Source organism: Nanorana parkeri, unplaced genomic scaffold, assembly GCF_000935625.1.
Source record: "Nanorana parkeri isolate BGI_ZX_2015 unplaced genomic scaffold, ASM93562v1 scaffold723, whole genome shotgun sequence".
In the NCBI taxonomy this organism is placed as follows: Eukaryota; Metazoa; Chordata; class Amphibia; order Anura; family Dicroglossidae; genus Nanorana; species Nanorana parkeri.
In genome coordinates, this window is record NW_017306991.1 from 305330 (window position 1) to 322573 (window position 17244).

The 17244-nt window shown below is 37.0% G+C and overlaps 1 protein-coding gene across 1 annotated transcript in view; it reads right to left on the reverse strand.

Annotated features, from left to right (window-relative positions):
* The window catches only part of ASCC3 (activating signal cointegrator 1 complex subunit 3), a 560609-nt gene that overhangs the window by 99386 nt on the left and 443979 nt on the right, over positions 1-17244 (reverse strand). Inside the window, exon 30 of the mRNA XM_018564087.1 lies at positions 15375-15517. Coding sequence (XP_018419589.1) covers positions 15375-15517 — 143 coding nt within the window. The remainder of the gene's footprint in view (positions 1-15374; positions 15518-17244) is intronic.

The following is a 17244-nucleotide window of genomic DNA, read 5'->3' on the forward strand; positions in this document are numbered from 1 at the left end:
CACTAGATGGTACCAAACTCCTTCAAAATTACATTGAATTTTTCCATCTTCCCCTTCAACTCTACATATCTGGTGGACGTGTTCCAAGATAGTACCCTTTTGAAACAAAATACACTTTTGGATATGTAAAATAACCGCCTTTTCTAATACCCTTGATCTAAAACACTATCTTTTGCATGACACTACTGTTGCTATATGCTCATATAAACACTACCTTATGATACATCTTATCAATGTCACAAAAAATGTAATTCTTATTTACTGGAAATCTAACACCACCCCTCTTATCACTGAATGGAGAAATAGGGTTGAAGAAGTGTCCAGAATGGAGGAAGTCAAGGCCATTTCCCAAGATAAACTAGACTCATACCATGGCATTCTTATAAACATCTCATTTGTTAAAACCACTATCAATATTTAGTTTTCTCTATACCCCGCATGTATATTAACACATTAGAATGTGATAGTCTTCTTTTATTTCTTTGTGTTTTATTTTTTTATTATTTTTTATTATTCTGCTTGATCTTCATTCCCAACTCCTTTAATAGAAATTTACTTTATCATTAAGATCTACCACACATTTAAATATATAAAAAGAAAAAAAATATCTATTATGATACCACATTGTAATGCATACAGATCTAAAAGTGGTAAAAAAAAGTGTTATAATAATGATAAAATATGTGTTTGTATAATGCAAAAAAGACAACCTGTGAAAGGCATACTTTTTATTCCCTACTACAATACACCAATAACACAAACTTCTATGCCAAGGATATGTTCTGAGATACTGTTGCTATAACAAATTAGCAGTGAATCTTTTTTTTCTTCCCTGTCTTTGTGCCTTGCATGAGAGCGATGCCCTGTGGTGCAGTTAGTCATGTCCCGCTAAGCAAAGTAATTTAGCCAGGAAAGAGGATAGAGCCCTTTGCAGGAGAATGCACTAATATACTGTCAAACTAGCAGCAGGAAGCTCTGGTCACTTCTTGCTGACCTCCCTCTAACTTTCACATAAATCACTTCAGCAAACAAAACTATTTTACCTATTGGTACAAATCTCATGGCTTACAGATCTCATGATGAAACACAGTTAGCATCATACTTTTCTCTTCATATAAAAGACTGACGTCTGTTTTCAGGAATTCACATTTCTATTACAAAATATAAAACTACCTTATTCCATCTGAGCATTATTAGCATACATAGGAGAGGAATTATGAAATATCTGCATCCTGGTCTGCATGTAAAATACTTGCAAACTAGACACTATGGCACAGGTACAATAAAGGACTGCGTCAAATGCATGAAAGAGGTGCAACGGTTTTTAGTTTTTTTTTTGCTATTGCTGACAGTTAAAAAAAAAAAAAATCAGGTAGTTATGTGTGACACTTTTACATCCTGGCACTATGGCATTTAAAAATTCATTAAGAAATACCGCCAGATTGGTGATAAGAAAAGTGGAGGTAAATAGGACCTCTTCCATGCTGGAGTAAATTGTGTCATACGAGTAAGTAATGTGTTGCAGAAAAAATTCTGTGTTTCATGAATCCATTTGCAAGTTGCACAATTTGATGAACAAATGGGGGACAGATTTCTAATGAGTGTCTACCACACTCTTTTTGAATTCCAGTGTATATGTTTGGTGAACTACATCCAAATCTGGTTACTCAACTTGCAGATAACATACACCTGGCCAGTGTCATACCTAATATACTCGACACCCGGGGGATACATTTTGCAAACACCCAATCCTCTAGAAGACAAAATGATTTTGGTAATTATCATGAAATCAAACAAATAATATTAATGGCTATGGCTATGGTCAGGGGCATGTAATGTACGGTAAAGCCTATGGAGTGGAGACAAACTTATTCTGGTATTCAGTGGTGCAGTGCCCCCTTACATTGGTGGTCAGTGCAGTAGTCCCCCCCTATGCTGGCAGTCAGTAATGAAGTGCCCCTTATAGTGCTTGTCTGTGGAGAAGGGCTCCCTTACATTTGTGGCTCTGTCAAGTGACACTTACACTGGAACTATTCAGGCACCACCAAAACAGGAGATCAATCACTTACAGAACTGCCTATATGCCAGCTGGGTATCACTAGACCCAGGGAACTGAGCAGGTGACCTGGGGCATGTTCCCATATGCCAGAGTCTAGCAGTGACCATTATTTTATCACTGATTGTGTTTAGAACTGCAAGAGCATGGTGATAAACAGTAAACTGTATTTAAATGGTTTTATTCTTGTTTCTACATTCTCTACAGAAAATGCACCCTCTTATTGCCTGTATCTGAAGTGGACCACTCTCACTACCCTGTATTTGGACTGTTTAGGTTGGCCCTAGCACTAGATATATGTACGTTGGTAAATTTGAATAATCTAACAGATTAGATCTCAGAAAAATCTAACTTCTATATGGCCAGCTTTAGATAACCGAGCCCTATTGTTTGTGATCACATTTTTGTATCCAGAACAATAGAAAGCAGAATCATATTGCAAACAGGTTGCTTATTCTGTTACACACCACACAACTTTATTGAGTATACTACTATTAATAAACAGCAAGATTCGCCATCTCAAGACAATGTAAATCAGCCTCCCTCTTTAGCCAAGGGGGCCTCATTCCTCAACTCTAATGAATGTGAATACTTTGGTGGCATTGATCAAAAATAAGCTCAGGCCACTTCCACATGGTCATGCTGGATTGTGTTAAAAGATCAAACTAATTTAAATATTTTTGACTGGGCTAAATTAATATTAATGCTCTGTTTCTTGATATCTCAAATGTAAGCAGTAAATGCTTACCATGGTTCCCCCTCCTATCCAGTTTCCCCCATCCATATTCAGGGGTGTGGAATTTTTTTTTAAAACTACTTGTCCAAGGGACATCCTACTTGTCCCTCATAACAATCTACCTGTTCAGATACAAAAAATTATTTTAACCAAACTGTATTTAACCCTGCAAAGAAGCGCTTTACATTTGTCAGCACAGTCAGGTGAAGGGCCATATTTGAGAGGATAATTCTATTTTCCCAAATTACTTGAGAAAGTGAACTTACCCTTTAAACTTTAATGCACATTGTGTGCATTAGAGAGTGCTGCTCCTCCAGGCAACTGTCCAAGTTCTGAATGTAAACAAACCCTAGAACTTGAGCTATACGTTTGTTCAAATGTAATTTACCTTTTCCACATTAAGTGCACCCACACTTATTATATATCATTTTTAGAGGACGACTAGGTATTTCCTTTCCCATCAAAAGTATATAAATTAACCATAATTTAATATGAATAAAATAAAATCAAAAATTTTAAGTAAAAAGCCAAAAAAATAAAACCCCCCAAATTCTGAACAGAACTATTGTACTGATCAGAGTAATCACAGCAATAAAAATCCAATTTTTTTGTAAAATATAAAAGATGCGGTTACATTGAGTAAATAAACACCAAATATGTCAATTGTTAAAGTTGCGTGCACCCTGCAATGGCATAAAAAACTATAGTACACAAAATTGACCATATGTGACGCTTTAAAAGCCTGTACAGGTCATCAGGTTAGAGTTAACCATGAATTATGCCCCCAGAATTATTGCTCTCACTATAATGTTCGCAGTGATACTTAACATATGTGGCACATGTGCATGCCCTACACGTGCATTTATTTGCATGCAGATGGAGGGGGCGGTTTAAATTTAAATTTTTATTATATTTTACTCTCTCACTTAAGTTTTTTGCTATCACACTATTGTTATTGCTAACAAGCCCCTATGTGATAGCGTTTGGAGGTGACAGGTTCACTGTGGTCAATCTCCTTTGCAACCCGGCTTTTGACAGCTATGATCACACAGAGCAGATAGGAGAACAAATGTTGTCCAGTCTGCACCCTGCTTTCCATCCTGAAGTCATTTGCCATGGTACCGGGTCCCCCAGAACAGCGGAGGACCCCGAAAACCATGGTGGGGAGGTGGGGCAGCGGACAAGCAGGCTGCTACAGGTGATCTGGATGGCTGTGCAGCCGCCCATATCACTTTTACAAAACGAGCGGTTGCTCCCCCTTTTTACATTTAGCCCTGCTTGCCTGCAGCAGAGCTAACTGTAGAAAAAAACCCACCTGCCTGGCACACGGAACTGCATGTCCTGGGCGTTGGGTGATAGGATTTGTGCATCCCTGATACTCTACCCATATCACACTCTATTCAGTCTGCAATGCATATGAATTTGCATTTAATGTGGCTTTATTCTTTTTCTACAAGTCAAAAAAACTAAACTCAACAGTTTAAATGAAAGCCTGAAAATAAATTCAAACTTATATTTATATAAAATAATATAATAAAAGGAGAATAGATAAGTGTTATTATGGGCAAGGAAAAGCATTTATAGAATTTTAGTATTATGGCTTACACAATTTTAAGCACAAGTAGAAGTACTGCAGATAGCTAATCAGAGATCTGTGTTCCATAACTTGCACTTGATAAATCACAGGTGGTATCTTAATAATTGCTGTGGCAGAATCAACACTTTCACATTGCTACAGTTTTTATAAATCAGGTCACTGTTAACCCATTAAAAAAAAAAAAAAAAAAAAAAAAAAAAGGTTTTTTGAAAAAAAAAAAACTATTTTATGACCTTTTATCATCAGTCAGACTAATGTTCATTGAATGCTTTGACCAACTGCATATTGCACAGTGGGTTCTGTGTTTAATGAGCCCATATATTTTTAAGAACTAAATCGTATGAAAAGACTGGAGCTGCATTAAAGTATTCAGTAAAATGTTTTAACGTTATATTTATAGGAGATGCAAGATGGGTATCATGGCTTTCATAAGTTTAATGATTCACGATTTCTCCACTCTTCTTTTCTGCACTCCATATTTTAGAACCATTGATAAAAGCATACAGATTTTTGCTGGCTGTTAAATGCACACTTCACTGTAAGCTGACTTAAAAAAGCAAACATTCTTATTACAAACTGAGAAATAAAACTTCCTTCATGACAAATCCAATCTTCTTCAAAGCTGAATAGTAGTAATTCCTCCTCCTTTGAGCATGTGTAAAACGTTGAACCGTTTCCTCATGGTTCTGATACCTGCTTTTCAAAGTGTTAAAATTTATTGGTGTGAAAAAAAGGCTTTTGTAGAAAGATGGGATTCCATTTGAGAAGATACATTACTCTGTGTCTGTAAAGCATTTGAGCCAGGGTATAATTCAGCAAGATGATGACAATACTGGCTCCAAAAGGAAAGGCAAGACCAGATTGGATGAGAATGAGCTAACAGATTGTGCAGTCCAGTTCTATCCCTTTGAGTGTGATGTATTGTTTCAAGATGCTAAGTGCACATGCTTTTTGTAGCATATTTGCAAGTTATTATTGATTTTTTTTTCGTTTTTAGAGCACTAATTATTAGTGTTATGATTTCAGTGCATATCAGATTCGTACCATATGCTTTAGAGTAATGCCCCTAGGTTGTCTGCGACGCCCGGTGAAAGGGCCATGTGCCATGAGACACAATCACAAAAGTTAAGTAAGTCTTTTATGCAGGATTTACTAACATCACATCTGCTGCAGATGTTAAATGAAGTAAAAACTTCTCTGTCATAATTAAGTGTTCACTTTTTATGAGGCACTTTGGTGTCATAAAAAAGCAAGCTCTCTGGAAAGAGCAGACATGTTGGCATTCTATGCTAGCTGTTACATGCAAACACTGGCAATAAAAAAGAATTAATATATTAGGCAAGCTGTTGTAACATATCAGTACTTGGATATGGGACATTATCAGCATCAAGTGACTGGTAAGGTTAATAGCGGAGTATTTAAAAAAAGTACATGACTATACTCCATACCTTGATTAGACTGCTTTAAAAGATATTATTTACCTTTATATAAAGAAGATATCTGCATTTAAGTGAGGAAATGATGTTATGTATACTAATCCTTGTTATAGTGTGGCGTACCAGTTGTAATGGCATAAGTGACTGGTTCTGGTTGCTGCCATTTTCCTTTTTAACAACAACAATTAATTAGAGACACTGAGAAAAATATGAATGGCAGTGTGGTATGATGTATCGGAAAAGGACAAAAGGGGTTTAATAAAACCTGCAGTGGCAGAAATAAGGGGTCTGACATTGCTTAAGATCTTATAATAATAGTTGCCTGGTGGCACTGGCTTAAATACTTTCTGATATACTGACCTGTAACAAGCATGCAGATTGAAAAAAACAGTGTTTAAGTAGATCTAAACCCAACCACTAAAAGCTCATATGCATGTTAAAATGTTACTTTATTTCAAACATGTTTCTAAAAAAAAGTCTGCAGCTTTTATAACAAGAATATCTGATGCTCTCATGAAAACATTTGCTCAGACACTTCTTGTTATAGGTTAAAAGCGTTAAAGCAAATGTTAATTTACTTTAACGCTTTGACAGCTGGCAGCAGAATGAATGCATGGGGGCTAGCTGCCAAACCCAACCGTCAATGACAGTTTCAGTGCCACTAGTAATGGAAATCTAATCAGAGTGGTCCCTGATCATGTGATCACATGAAGGCAGTGACATAATGGTCACATGAAGGATGGAGGCTTTATTCAGAAAAAAAACCCCAAAGCCTGCATGAAAAAACACAAAAGCCTTTATTATCGACCTGTCTTAAAAAGTGAACGCTCTGGAGCTCATTCTTGATGCACTCATTAGTGAGTCAATAACATAGAACAAGAATGCTGTTCTGACTTTATTAGCTACACACTTGCTCCAGGTCAATGACCAGGGCCGGATTTACTCTCTCTGCTGCCCCAAGGCAAGGTTCCTCAATGCGCCCCCCCCATGGAGAATGCCAGACCTGCAGGCTGCATACAAGTGATCTCGGCAACATTTTTGAGATCACTTGTACAAAACAAGTGGTGGCTTCCCCACTGCACATTTAGCTCTGCTTGCCCAAAGCAGGGCTAAATGTAGAAAACAAATGAAAATAGCATGGACAAAATGTTCGAACCCTTAACCTCAAATATGTTGTTGCACAGCTTTTAGCTGCAAATTAATCCAAACAAGCAATATCTGTTGCTCTCAATGAGACTTCTGCACCTGCCAACAGGTAGTGTGGCCCGCTCTGCTTTAGCAATCTGCTCCAACTGTCTCAGGTTTGCTTCAGCTCTTTTCATGGATGCTTGATAGGATTTAGATCCGGGCTCAAAGAAGGCCACTTCAGAATAGTCCTATGTTTTGTGCTTAGCCATTCTTGGGTACTCCAGAACTTGATAGTCTTGACATTTAATTGTGCCTTGCACAGATGCCAGATGCAGCGAAGCATCCCGCAAAACATAACCAAGCCTTCTTCATATTTTACAGTAGGTATGGTGTTTTCTTTGAAAGTTTTATTTTTTCCTCTGCAAACGTAGGGTTGATGTGACCTGCCAAAAATCTCCAGTTTTATCTTATTTGTCCAAAGGACATACTCTCAGAAGCATTGTGGGTTTCCAATGTACATTTTAGCAAATTCCAGTCTGGCTTATTTATATTTTTCTTTCAACAGTGGAGTTCTGTGGGTATTCTTCCTTTGAGCCCACTGTTGCCCAAAAAGCAACGGATGGTGCAAGCAAACAATGATAAACCTTACGCTTGAGGTTCAGCTTGTATCTCTTTAGAAATTTTCCTTGGCTCTTTGCCTACCATTCACACTATGCTTCTGGACCTTAAACTTCTTAATATTATTTGCAACTGTAGTCACAGGAACCTCTTATGTCCCTTACGTTTGACATGATGGTCTATAATTTTCTTTCTAATCTCCTCAGACAATTCTCTTGTTTGCTTTTTCTGGTGGTGCACTCAATGATACCAAACAGCAGCATGACTACCTTTCCCATTTAAATAGGCTGACTGACTGATCACAAGATTGAGGATATGAGCCATACTAATTGCAGAAAACAGTTAGTTTGAAATATCACTATGATCCACTTATTTATAACCTTTTCTAGAGGTGACAACAAATCTGTCCAGGCGATATTAGAATATCTTTGTAGATTAACCTCCCTGGCGGTATGATTATTCAGGATTTTAGGTACCAAAAGCGGTACATTGTTTTTCAAGCAAATATGTTGTTTTACATTGTAGGCCTGTAGTTCTTAGTAAATCCTAGGAATAACTCACCTAAATCTGTCCAAACAAGAGTCCAGTAGACATCCCGGGTATGTTAAAGTTTGAAAAACAAAATAATAAATTATAATAACAAAACATATCTTTTTTTATTTTCTTTGCTTTACTCTATGACATACCAAAGTATGTATCAACCAATTTATCCAGGATTGTAAGTGTAATAGCAGAATACTTTACATAAATAATAGCAAAAATGTTGATCTCTTGAATCATAAACAAAGCTTTTTACTTTTTACTGGTATTTAGATAGCACCGACAATTTACGCAGTACTTTACATAGTTTCGCATTTACATCAGTCCCTGCCTTCAATGAGCTTACAATCTAAGGTCCTTATCTCATATGAATACCTACAAGGCCAATTTAGACAGGAGTCATTTACCTTTCCAGCATGTCTTTGGAGTGTAGGAGGAAACGCACGTAAGCACAAAGAGAACATGAAAACTCCTTGCAGATAGTGTCCTGTCTGGGATTTGAACCGGGGACCCTCAGCGCTTACCACTTTGCCACTCTGCCGTATTTGATTTGTAGTCATGGTACAAATGTAAGATTAAAATATGAAATTAATGAAGCTAATACTGAAAAGCTTTTTGCAGAAAGAATTACAAAGTCAATTTTTAACACTTCACTAGTATGACTTTGGAATTAGCAGATGAATAGGTGACCTAGAGCACACTGGTAGAACAAATTAATTCAGGGGATTTCTAGACTTAATTAACTTTTTATTAAGCAAAACAATTTAGGTGCTGGCTGCACAAGCAAAAGATTTGAAAATTATACCGAAAATATATGGTTTTAGCAATCAATGAATAGCATTCACCTAAAGAACTATTCAAGTAGTTCAGCCAAACTTCCCACCTTTAGTTAAATAGGTATCATAATATGAAGACTCAATGAAAGAGCACAGTTTGAAGGCCTATTTTCAAAGTTCCGTTCAGCTAATTGACTTTGTTAATATATAGCAATGAATAATGTGCTGACTTTGCTTAGAAAATGCTGCTAAGCCAAGAAAATAGTGATGCCAAAAAATGGTTCAGTATTGAAGATCTATGTACAGTTTACATAGATCTCTGATACAGTACAATGTACAATCCCTGATAAATTATCCACAATTTCTAAACTACAAAAGGGATTAGAAAGAAAGTATTAGAAAAAGTGAACCAAAAAAAAAATCTATTTTTTGTTTATCACGGCTGTTAATAACAACTAGCACTAAAGCTTATTTAGCAACTGACTTATGCACCACAAAAATGTGTCCAATGCTGAGCAGTTTATTTTACAATAATATAATGGTATAGTACACATGAAATTGTAGCATTAAAATGTAGATAATGCACAGTTCTGGGATGGCAATATATAGCATTTGAAGCTACCATGATGCCTATATAGGATTCATAAAGAAAAGTAATATGCGGGTTACTCTATCTTATAAAGAAATTCTAGCTTGCTGATTCTCTAGAAGTTAGTAGTGCTGATTGTGAGATATGATTTAGTACTGTGAACAACATTGTTACACTATACTGAATGCACTCTGCTCCAGTTATGTAGCAGATGTGTCTTCTTTGATATATACGGATCCTCGTGTCTCCATGTTGGATCAAAGAACGATATGAACATTGCTCAGCATATTCAACAAAATGGTCATTCTAGTGTAAAACTTTCACGAATGGTTGGATTTTCTTTTTCAACATAAGCCAGTAAATGAAATCAGGATTTGACCTTAATTTTTGCATATATATGCAATGCAACTTAAAATTCTACAGAGGTGGTGGAAGGTTTATTTTAATTTTATTTGACAAAGCACAATAGTTTTGCAGGTGGATTTTCCCAACATCTGGCTCTCCCATTCTTCATTGGGAAATTCATGTCTTAGTAACATTTGTCAGAAGACAGGAATCACCAGCACTCAGTAATATCGTTCAACATGTCCATTTATTTGGACAAATCGTCACAATGAAAAAAGCCAACGTTTCGGGGCCACACAGGGTCCCTTCCTCAGGGCGAGAAGATGTGACGCATTTGGTCACATCTTCTCGCCCCGATGAAGGGACCCTGTGTAGCCCCGAAAAGTTGGCTTCTTTCATTGTGATGATTTGTCCAAATAAATGGACATATTGAACAATATTACTGAGTGCTGGTGATTCCTGTCTTCTGCCTTGTGTCTGCACAGCGCCATCCGTGGTCACCACTGCGAGCACCACTGTTACATAGGCCGGGAGCGCTGTGGGGAGTGCAGAGGGATTTTCTATCTACCTACATTAGTAACATTTGTTTTATTTATAATATACCTTGAAACATTCATCATTTTCAAATGGCAAATCAAAGATTTGATCAATAATTCACCATTCTTTCCATAGGGGGACCAGCTGGGCCTGATTCCACTCTGCTATCTAGGCCCACATTTTTGCATTATGAATTTGTGCTTAAAATGTATCTTAACCCCAAACAATAAAATATATTGCAGCTTACCAGTCCTTAGCTTTCTTTTTTCCCTTTCTTTTTACTTGGTAACCCTTCAAATAACACATTTTCTGTCCCTGGGTGGGTACACTCAAAGGCAGTGACAAGGATACTGGATTTAATGTCATACTCAGGCCAGCATGCCAAGCACCCTAATGAAACCACAGGCTAACAACCTGGCAGTAATTTGACCTCAAGTTATGTGCAGACGTATTAAAAAAAACAGTAAACTAGTTACAGAAGCAGGGGGATGAGAATTCTGGGAAATCCTTTGTGCAATCAAGACTGTTGCCACAGCTGCACAAACAATATAAATATGATTTATGCCAATAATTATAGAAAATCGTGATTTGGAAAAGAGTTTTTTAATAACTATTACAAAATTGCTTTTATAGCATTCATATCAACAATAAAAAAGTATTTTTTTAATTTAATGCTAAAAACAGCAATGCAAGTGCACACCAGGTATCTTCTCCAAGGAAGCACAGCAAAACTACATAATATATTAATAAGGACATTGACATCTGCTAGTGGAATTGAGCACCAAATATCATGCAATCACAAACATATGGCTTTCCAATATATATTTTTGGATTTAAGGTTGAGTAATAGAATATCATATACTAAATTAAAACGAAATAGAGATTTTTCATCTGAAGGCAACATGGATTCTGGCAGTGGCTGCTATGTGATGGAAGAATCTTAAAGGTCAAGAAATTGGTATCCAATCATTTTTTTGCCCAGTAACAGGACTAAAAAGTTCCTAGAGATCAATCTATTGCAGGCACTAACTGCAGAATTTGGAACCATTGACTTGAGAAAAAAAAGGGGATATGGCTGTAACCTTTAAATACACCTATAGCTTCTTTTTTGGGATACTCAGTCAAAAAGGTTAAAAGAATGGGAAAAAAAAGGGCAGGCTTAACAGACCACTTGTTTTTTTTTTTTGCCAACAATCTTCTATGTTTTTTGATAGCAAAGATTTTTATTAACGTTTTACAAAATACAAATATAATGTAGATAAGTTCCATAAATGCATAACAGTGTAGCAGCCACTTAGGAAATGCTAATGGAAGGTATGAAAATTAACCATAGCAGCAAATTGTATGTGAACTTCATGCAAGGGAAAAGGAGGAAAAGAGAAGAGAGAAAGAAGAGCGGAAAATCAGACTAAAGAGGATAGGGAAAAGAAAGAAAAAACTAAGGTGAAGTGGGGTACACCCGATGACACCGGGGGTCCATACAGTTCAGAGGAAGGAATCTGGAAGAAACCAGATACCATCTCCTGAGGGACTTAAACGGAGTCTCCAACAAAGTTATATTAATATTGAAAGTAGCCACCATTGTCCAAATATGTTGCCAATCAGACTTGGACGCTTTAAGATCTTCTTTTTGTGAGGTAGAATATTGGGAAGAAGTGACGAAACTCAATGGCTGAGTTGTAGGTATCTAAAATATTCAGAAAGCGGGGCTTGTAATCTATCTCTGAATTGGGTCCAGTCACGGATCGACCCATTGTCCAAAAGTTGATGCAAACAGGTAATGTTATGGGAAGACTACCAAGTGAAGGCAGTAAGTGATTCAAGACCCCGGGGGTAAATGAGGGGTTTTCCAGGATAGGGAGCAAAGGCAAATGTGGGGATTGCAATTTGCTATGTATGTGTGCTATCTAGTATTATCCCAAATGTTGAGGGTTTGGGGGTAGGAGATGACTCATAGTCGTAGGACAGGAACATGATGATAACTACCACTCTTCTATGTTTTATAGTGAAGCAACTTTACTGTAGAGCAGGTCCACCATGTATGGAGGTTTATAGCTCAAACCCTTTATGGAAACAAAGTAAATATACCCTGTGTATGATTTTAAGGAAGGCTTTCATAATTGTGGTCTGGTAGCTTCCTTTCCTTAGGTTGGTGCAGCAGTGATGCCATCTGGGAAACAAAATGTTTATTTTATCTTTATTGCATTGATTTATGGTTAAACACAGGAAACAACCCTTTATATGACAGAAAAATGCAAAAGGTGTGCAAGAAGTAATCTGCGCACAAATTAGAACTGATCTTAGAAAATGAAAGACATCATAAATTTGCTTTGATGTCATGACATACTGATACTGTATGTACAAGTTGTATACAGTATGTCTCCAAGTGCCTTTTATAAAGAATTTACAAAAAAAAGAGGGACAATCTGCTCCACAGTATTTTAGTTTAGTTAGCCCATTATTAAGCCAGCAAGAGATGTAGCCAATCTAGGGGGTAATGCTGAACTGTAACAAATCTCTAGTATAGGAAAACGGCACGATTTGGAGGTTGAGAGGAAACCTGGTCTTTCCCACTTGGCATGGCAAGCACACTAGTTCCTTGCTTTATATAAGTTGATATTTAAACACCAAAATAAAACAAATAGATTAGTAAGAACTAATAGATCAGATTCTAAGGTCTATAATAGGAAAATCTTGTGGACATTTTTAGAGTAATGCCAGTTACGCAACATTATAACATTTCATAAGATCTGGGACAGAGAGAGCTGCTACAGAAAATATATTTCTGGGAATTCTTGTTTTTTTTATTCCTCAATATAAAGGGCTATAATCGTTTATGGGATGCAATTTAGTTCTATACTAATATAATGAATCAAGGGTCCTAATGTTGCTTACAAGAGACCCAGGGACAGAACGACTACCTATTATTATTACACACACAGGTGTGAGCAGCTGACAAGGGATTTTAGTGTATTTAGTAATTCCACTAAATCAAGCTAATATCACATTTAAGTAAAGTGGTTTGCAGTTGTTTTGTTTCCTGAAATACTTACATGACCTCAATTCCAACAAGACAATGCGTCCTGGCCACGGTGCTCGTATTGTGTAGGAGTGGTTTTAAGAACATGAGGGAGAATTTACCTTGCTTAGGTGGCCCGCACAATCGCCAGATCTCAATCCAATTGAGCATTTGAGGGACAAAGTTGAAAGAGCCGTCAGGCAGCTGGTTCCACAACTATCAAATCTCACAGAACTGGACAGTGCTATTCATCAGGCATGGTGTCAGATTCCTCGCATCACCTTTCAACATCTCATGGAGTCAATGCCAAGAAGAATGGCCGCAGTATTGAAGACAAAAGGTTGCCCAACGAAGTACTGATGGGGTGGTCATAATAATCTGGCCACTCAGTGTATATATAGATATACTGTATATATCTAGATATATATATATAAACACACAAGTTTTTGCTTCTTTAATAGACACCATACAACCAAACCACACACTAAATTATAATGTGCACCACCTTTTAGACTAGAAGTTCCAAAACAGAGCTCACGAGTCAAGAAAACATCCACTCAGTCAAGTTAATAAAACACTTCATGGAATATAAAGGCTATAATTTATGATCAGAGAAACATAAATTATAACTAAGCGTGGCTATTAATGATTGCACAAGCACAGCTCTAAACAGTGCAAAACACCCTTATTGTACAATACCATTACTACAACAACAGCAGTCCACATTTGGAATTTGCTGCAATCTGAATGCTTTTAATTTTCAATGGATCAATGTACACAAGTCATATGTTTTCTCATTGCTTTTGAAAACTTCAGTCAGAACGTTTATCAGTTAAGATATTAATAATTTTGAATGGTTAGCCAATTGCTTTTGGCTAAACAGACAGCTTATAGTAATATATAAAACAGTCACTACTTCCGCCTTTCCTATCCTTTGAGCTGTTTTGACCACTTTGCATTTAGTTAAAACAAAGAATAAAATAGGTGCACATATATAAAGAATCAACTGAATGGTTGAAGTTCAGATTACTTATGTAATATTCGACACACTTGGTGGCTCAGTGCTGTGGTAGATCAGTCTTGCGGAGTGAGAGAGATAATAGGGCTGAGTTAGTAAAAGTGCATCATGCCACCCAAGTCTATTTGCTTCAAATTGTCTAAGTTAGTAGAAACTTACATTTCATTTTTAATATTTTATTCTAAGTTTATACTAACAAAAACAACAACAAAAACTACACATACCGACCCTTGCAAATATCTGGTTGTGCCTTTAGATAATCTTCACAGGGCCTCAGAATCCCCAAAACCCAGGGAACACATAGAAGCTACAGCATCAAGTTTGCCAACAAGAAGGTAAGAGGGCAAGAGACGGCAAGTCAGAAGAGCAATTAGGAAGTTGTGGTTGCTGTTTGCTGTCTGTGTTATAGGTGGAAGTATCAAGAGCCATTTTGGCACATAGGACCATCTTCAAATTTTCTCTTTAAATTTCCTGACTGGGTATTTGAAGCCAATCCAAATTCATAGGGTGAAAAGCTCACATGGCCTCCCCAGTTAACTGTTCCACAGCAGGCTCTCTAAATAATCATTCAATACCAGCCTCTCCAGTTAAGCATTCCATAGCAGAAGCTCAAGAAAATAATAATTTTCAAACTTTCAGTGATAGGTTAAACCCTCAAAGTTTTCAACAAGTCTTGCAGTCTTCTATAAATTAGTAATAACTATTAAAGAAGCCATGGATGAACCCACCTTAGCACTGTTTGAACTATTTGGCTTTTCGGCAAAAAAAAAACCCATTTGGCTGCTTCGTAAATAAAAAAAAAAAAGAAAAGTTTATTCTTTTTTAAATAGTCATTTCTGTTTAGAAACGTGGTGTAAGAAACAACAATAAAAACCATGTTACAAAATTAAGCCAACAATGATTTCATGATTTTCACAAAATGTCACCATTATTTGTAAACGCACATATAGGCAAATGTGTGCAAAGTGTAAAAAATTACCTCTCTCTCATCCATATTGAGCCACTGTTTGGGGTCATTTTCAGTTGCTAAGAAAGCAATTAAATCAATAGCTGTAAGCCGAGTCTGACGTCTGGATGACACAAAGATGAGCACAGGTTTTGCAGGTGAATGGCTTCGTATAGCTGTAAAAAAAGTGATAAAACAAGTAAACCTATGGTTGTTCTTTGGCATGGTATAGTGATATTTATTTACCATGCATAGTATTAAATTAAGGTTGGGTTACAATAACAGTTTATAAACACTTTAAGCAAAAAACCAGGAGAACAGATTAAAGGACCTTGGTTTGGCTGAAATGGTGCTGTGCGGCCAAAAGCATCTTGGCAACCAAAGACACTGCGGGCTGACAGTGTCCTAGCAACCAGTGACTTTATGGGTCAACAGCATCCTAGCAACCAGTGACAGAGGGGGTTGGCTGGGGGGTCCAAAATTGCTTGCCCGCAGTTTTCTTAGTTCAGAAATGGTGATATTTATTATTTGTCATAGACATATTGGAAAGGTGTTGCAAATAAGAACTTTGTTGCATGTGTCCTTTTATGAATTTGATTCAAAAGTTTTACAGCTTTAACGCCAGAATTGTGTTGCAAAGCCCACGGAATTTCCCCTGCGTTGTCAGAAGCACAGGAAGTGGTATTGTGAAATGGAGAAACAGATGCAATAATAACTGGATAGAGGTTGTAACCCATCCTACTATACCTAAAACTAAAAACCAAAAGTAAAGTGCTGTAGAACATTAATAAAATGCAGCAGACCCACAAGTGGTTGCAAACATATTCTTATTATAAAGTAGTATAAAAATCCGCAGACAAAGATTGCACTAAATGTTAAAGCACAGCACAGTTAGAAGTAGGGATGTTCAGATACCAAGTACCGTACTCGGTACAAGTACAAGTACAGATAATTTTCCAACTCCAGTACTAGACTAGAGAAAAATTCAAAATTTAGGAGGCAGCTGTCATTTTTAAGGAGCATACAGAGCTCCTGGGATTTGTACATTCCCATTTTAATGCATGCTTTTTAAAAAATAAATATTTAAAAGTGATGCACCGATATCATTTTTCCAAGTACAAATACTGATACTTGTCCAAGTACTTTCAGATACAAGTACCGATACATTTTTGTTTATTGTCATGTGACAGTTTTTATAAAACAATAAAGACTAATGATCTCAGGACAGTGGGGGAGCGCCAGAGCCAGGTCCCAATTGCAACCGCTGTGACCCTGGTAGTTTTCGTGAAAATGCCAAGTATCGGCACTGGTATCTGAACTGGTATCTGGACATCCCTAGTTAGAAGTGAATGACTTTTTTTTTCCCACTACTGTGCCCCAAAGTCTTTCTTTACTCTGTCCCTCTTGGGGAGTGTGCACTGTGTGGCCTCACGTCTGATCTTCAAGTGACATAAAGCCAAGCGCTATCTATTGAAATTCCAGAGAACGTTACCCCTGTCATTTAACACTCATGTAGGAGAAGCAGGGGAGTGGCTTGGAATATAGAGCTTCTGTGCAATTTTTGCATATCTCTGTCCAGGGCGCACACTTCAGGGTGGCTCCAGGGAGACCCTGCATGCTGTGGAGCCACCCAAAAGGAGGAAATGAGGATTACCACACTTCTAAAGGCTAATTTTAATGAAAAAACAGAATTGATGAAAAAAGGGGAATAGAAAGTAAAAAAGATTATGAGGTATGTTCATACATTATTTTTTTCCACAAGGGTTTAAAAATAAAATATCCAGCACATAGGCATTAAATAGGTTGAAGAAGAGATTAGGATTAGGTTAGACATCGATTGACACTGATGCAAAAAATAGATTGTATATTTATGTGGCTCAAAAAAGGATGGGGGGGGGGGGGC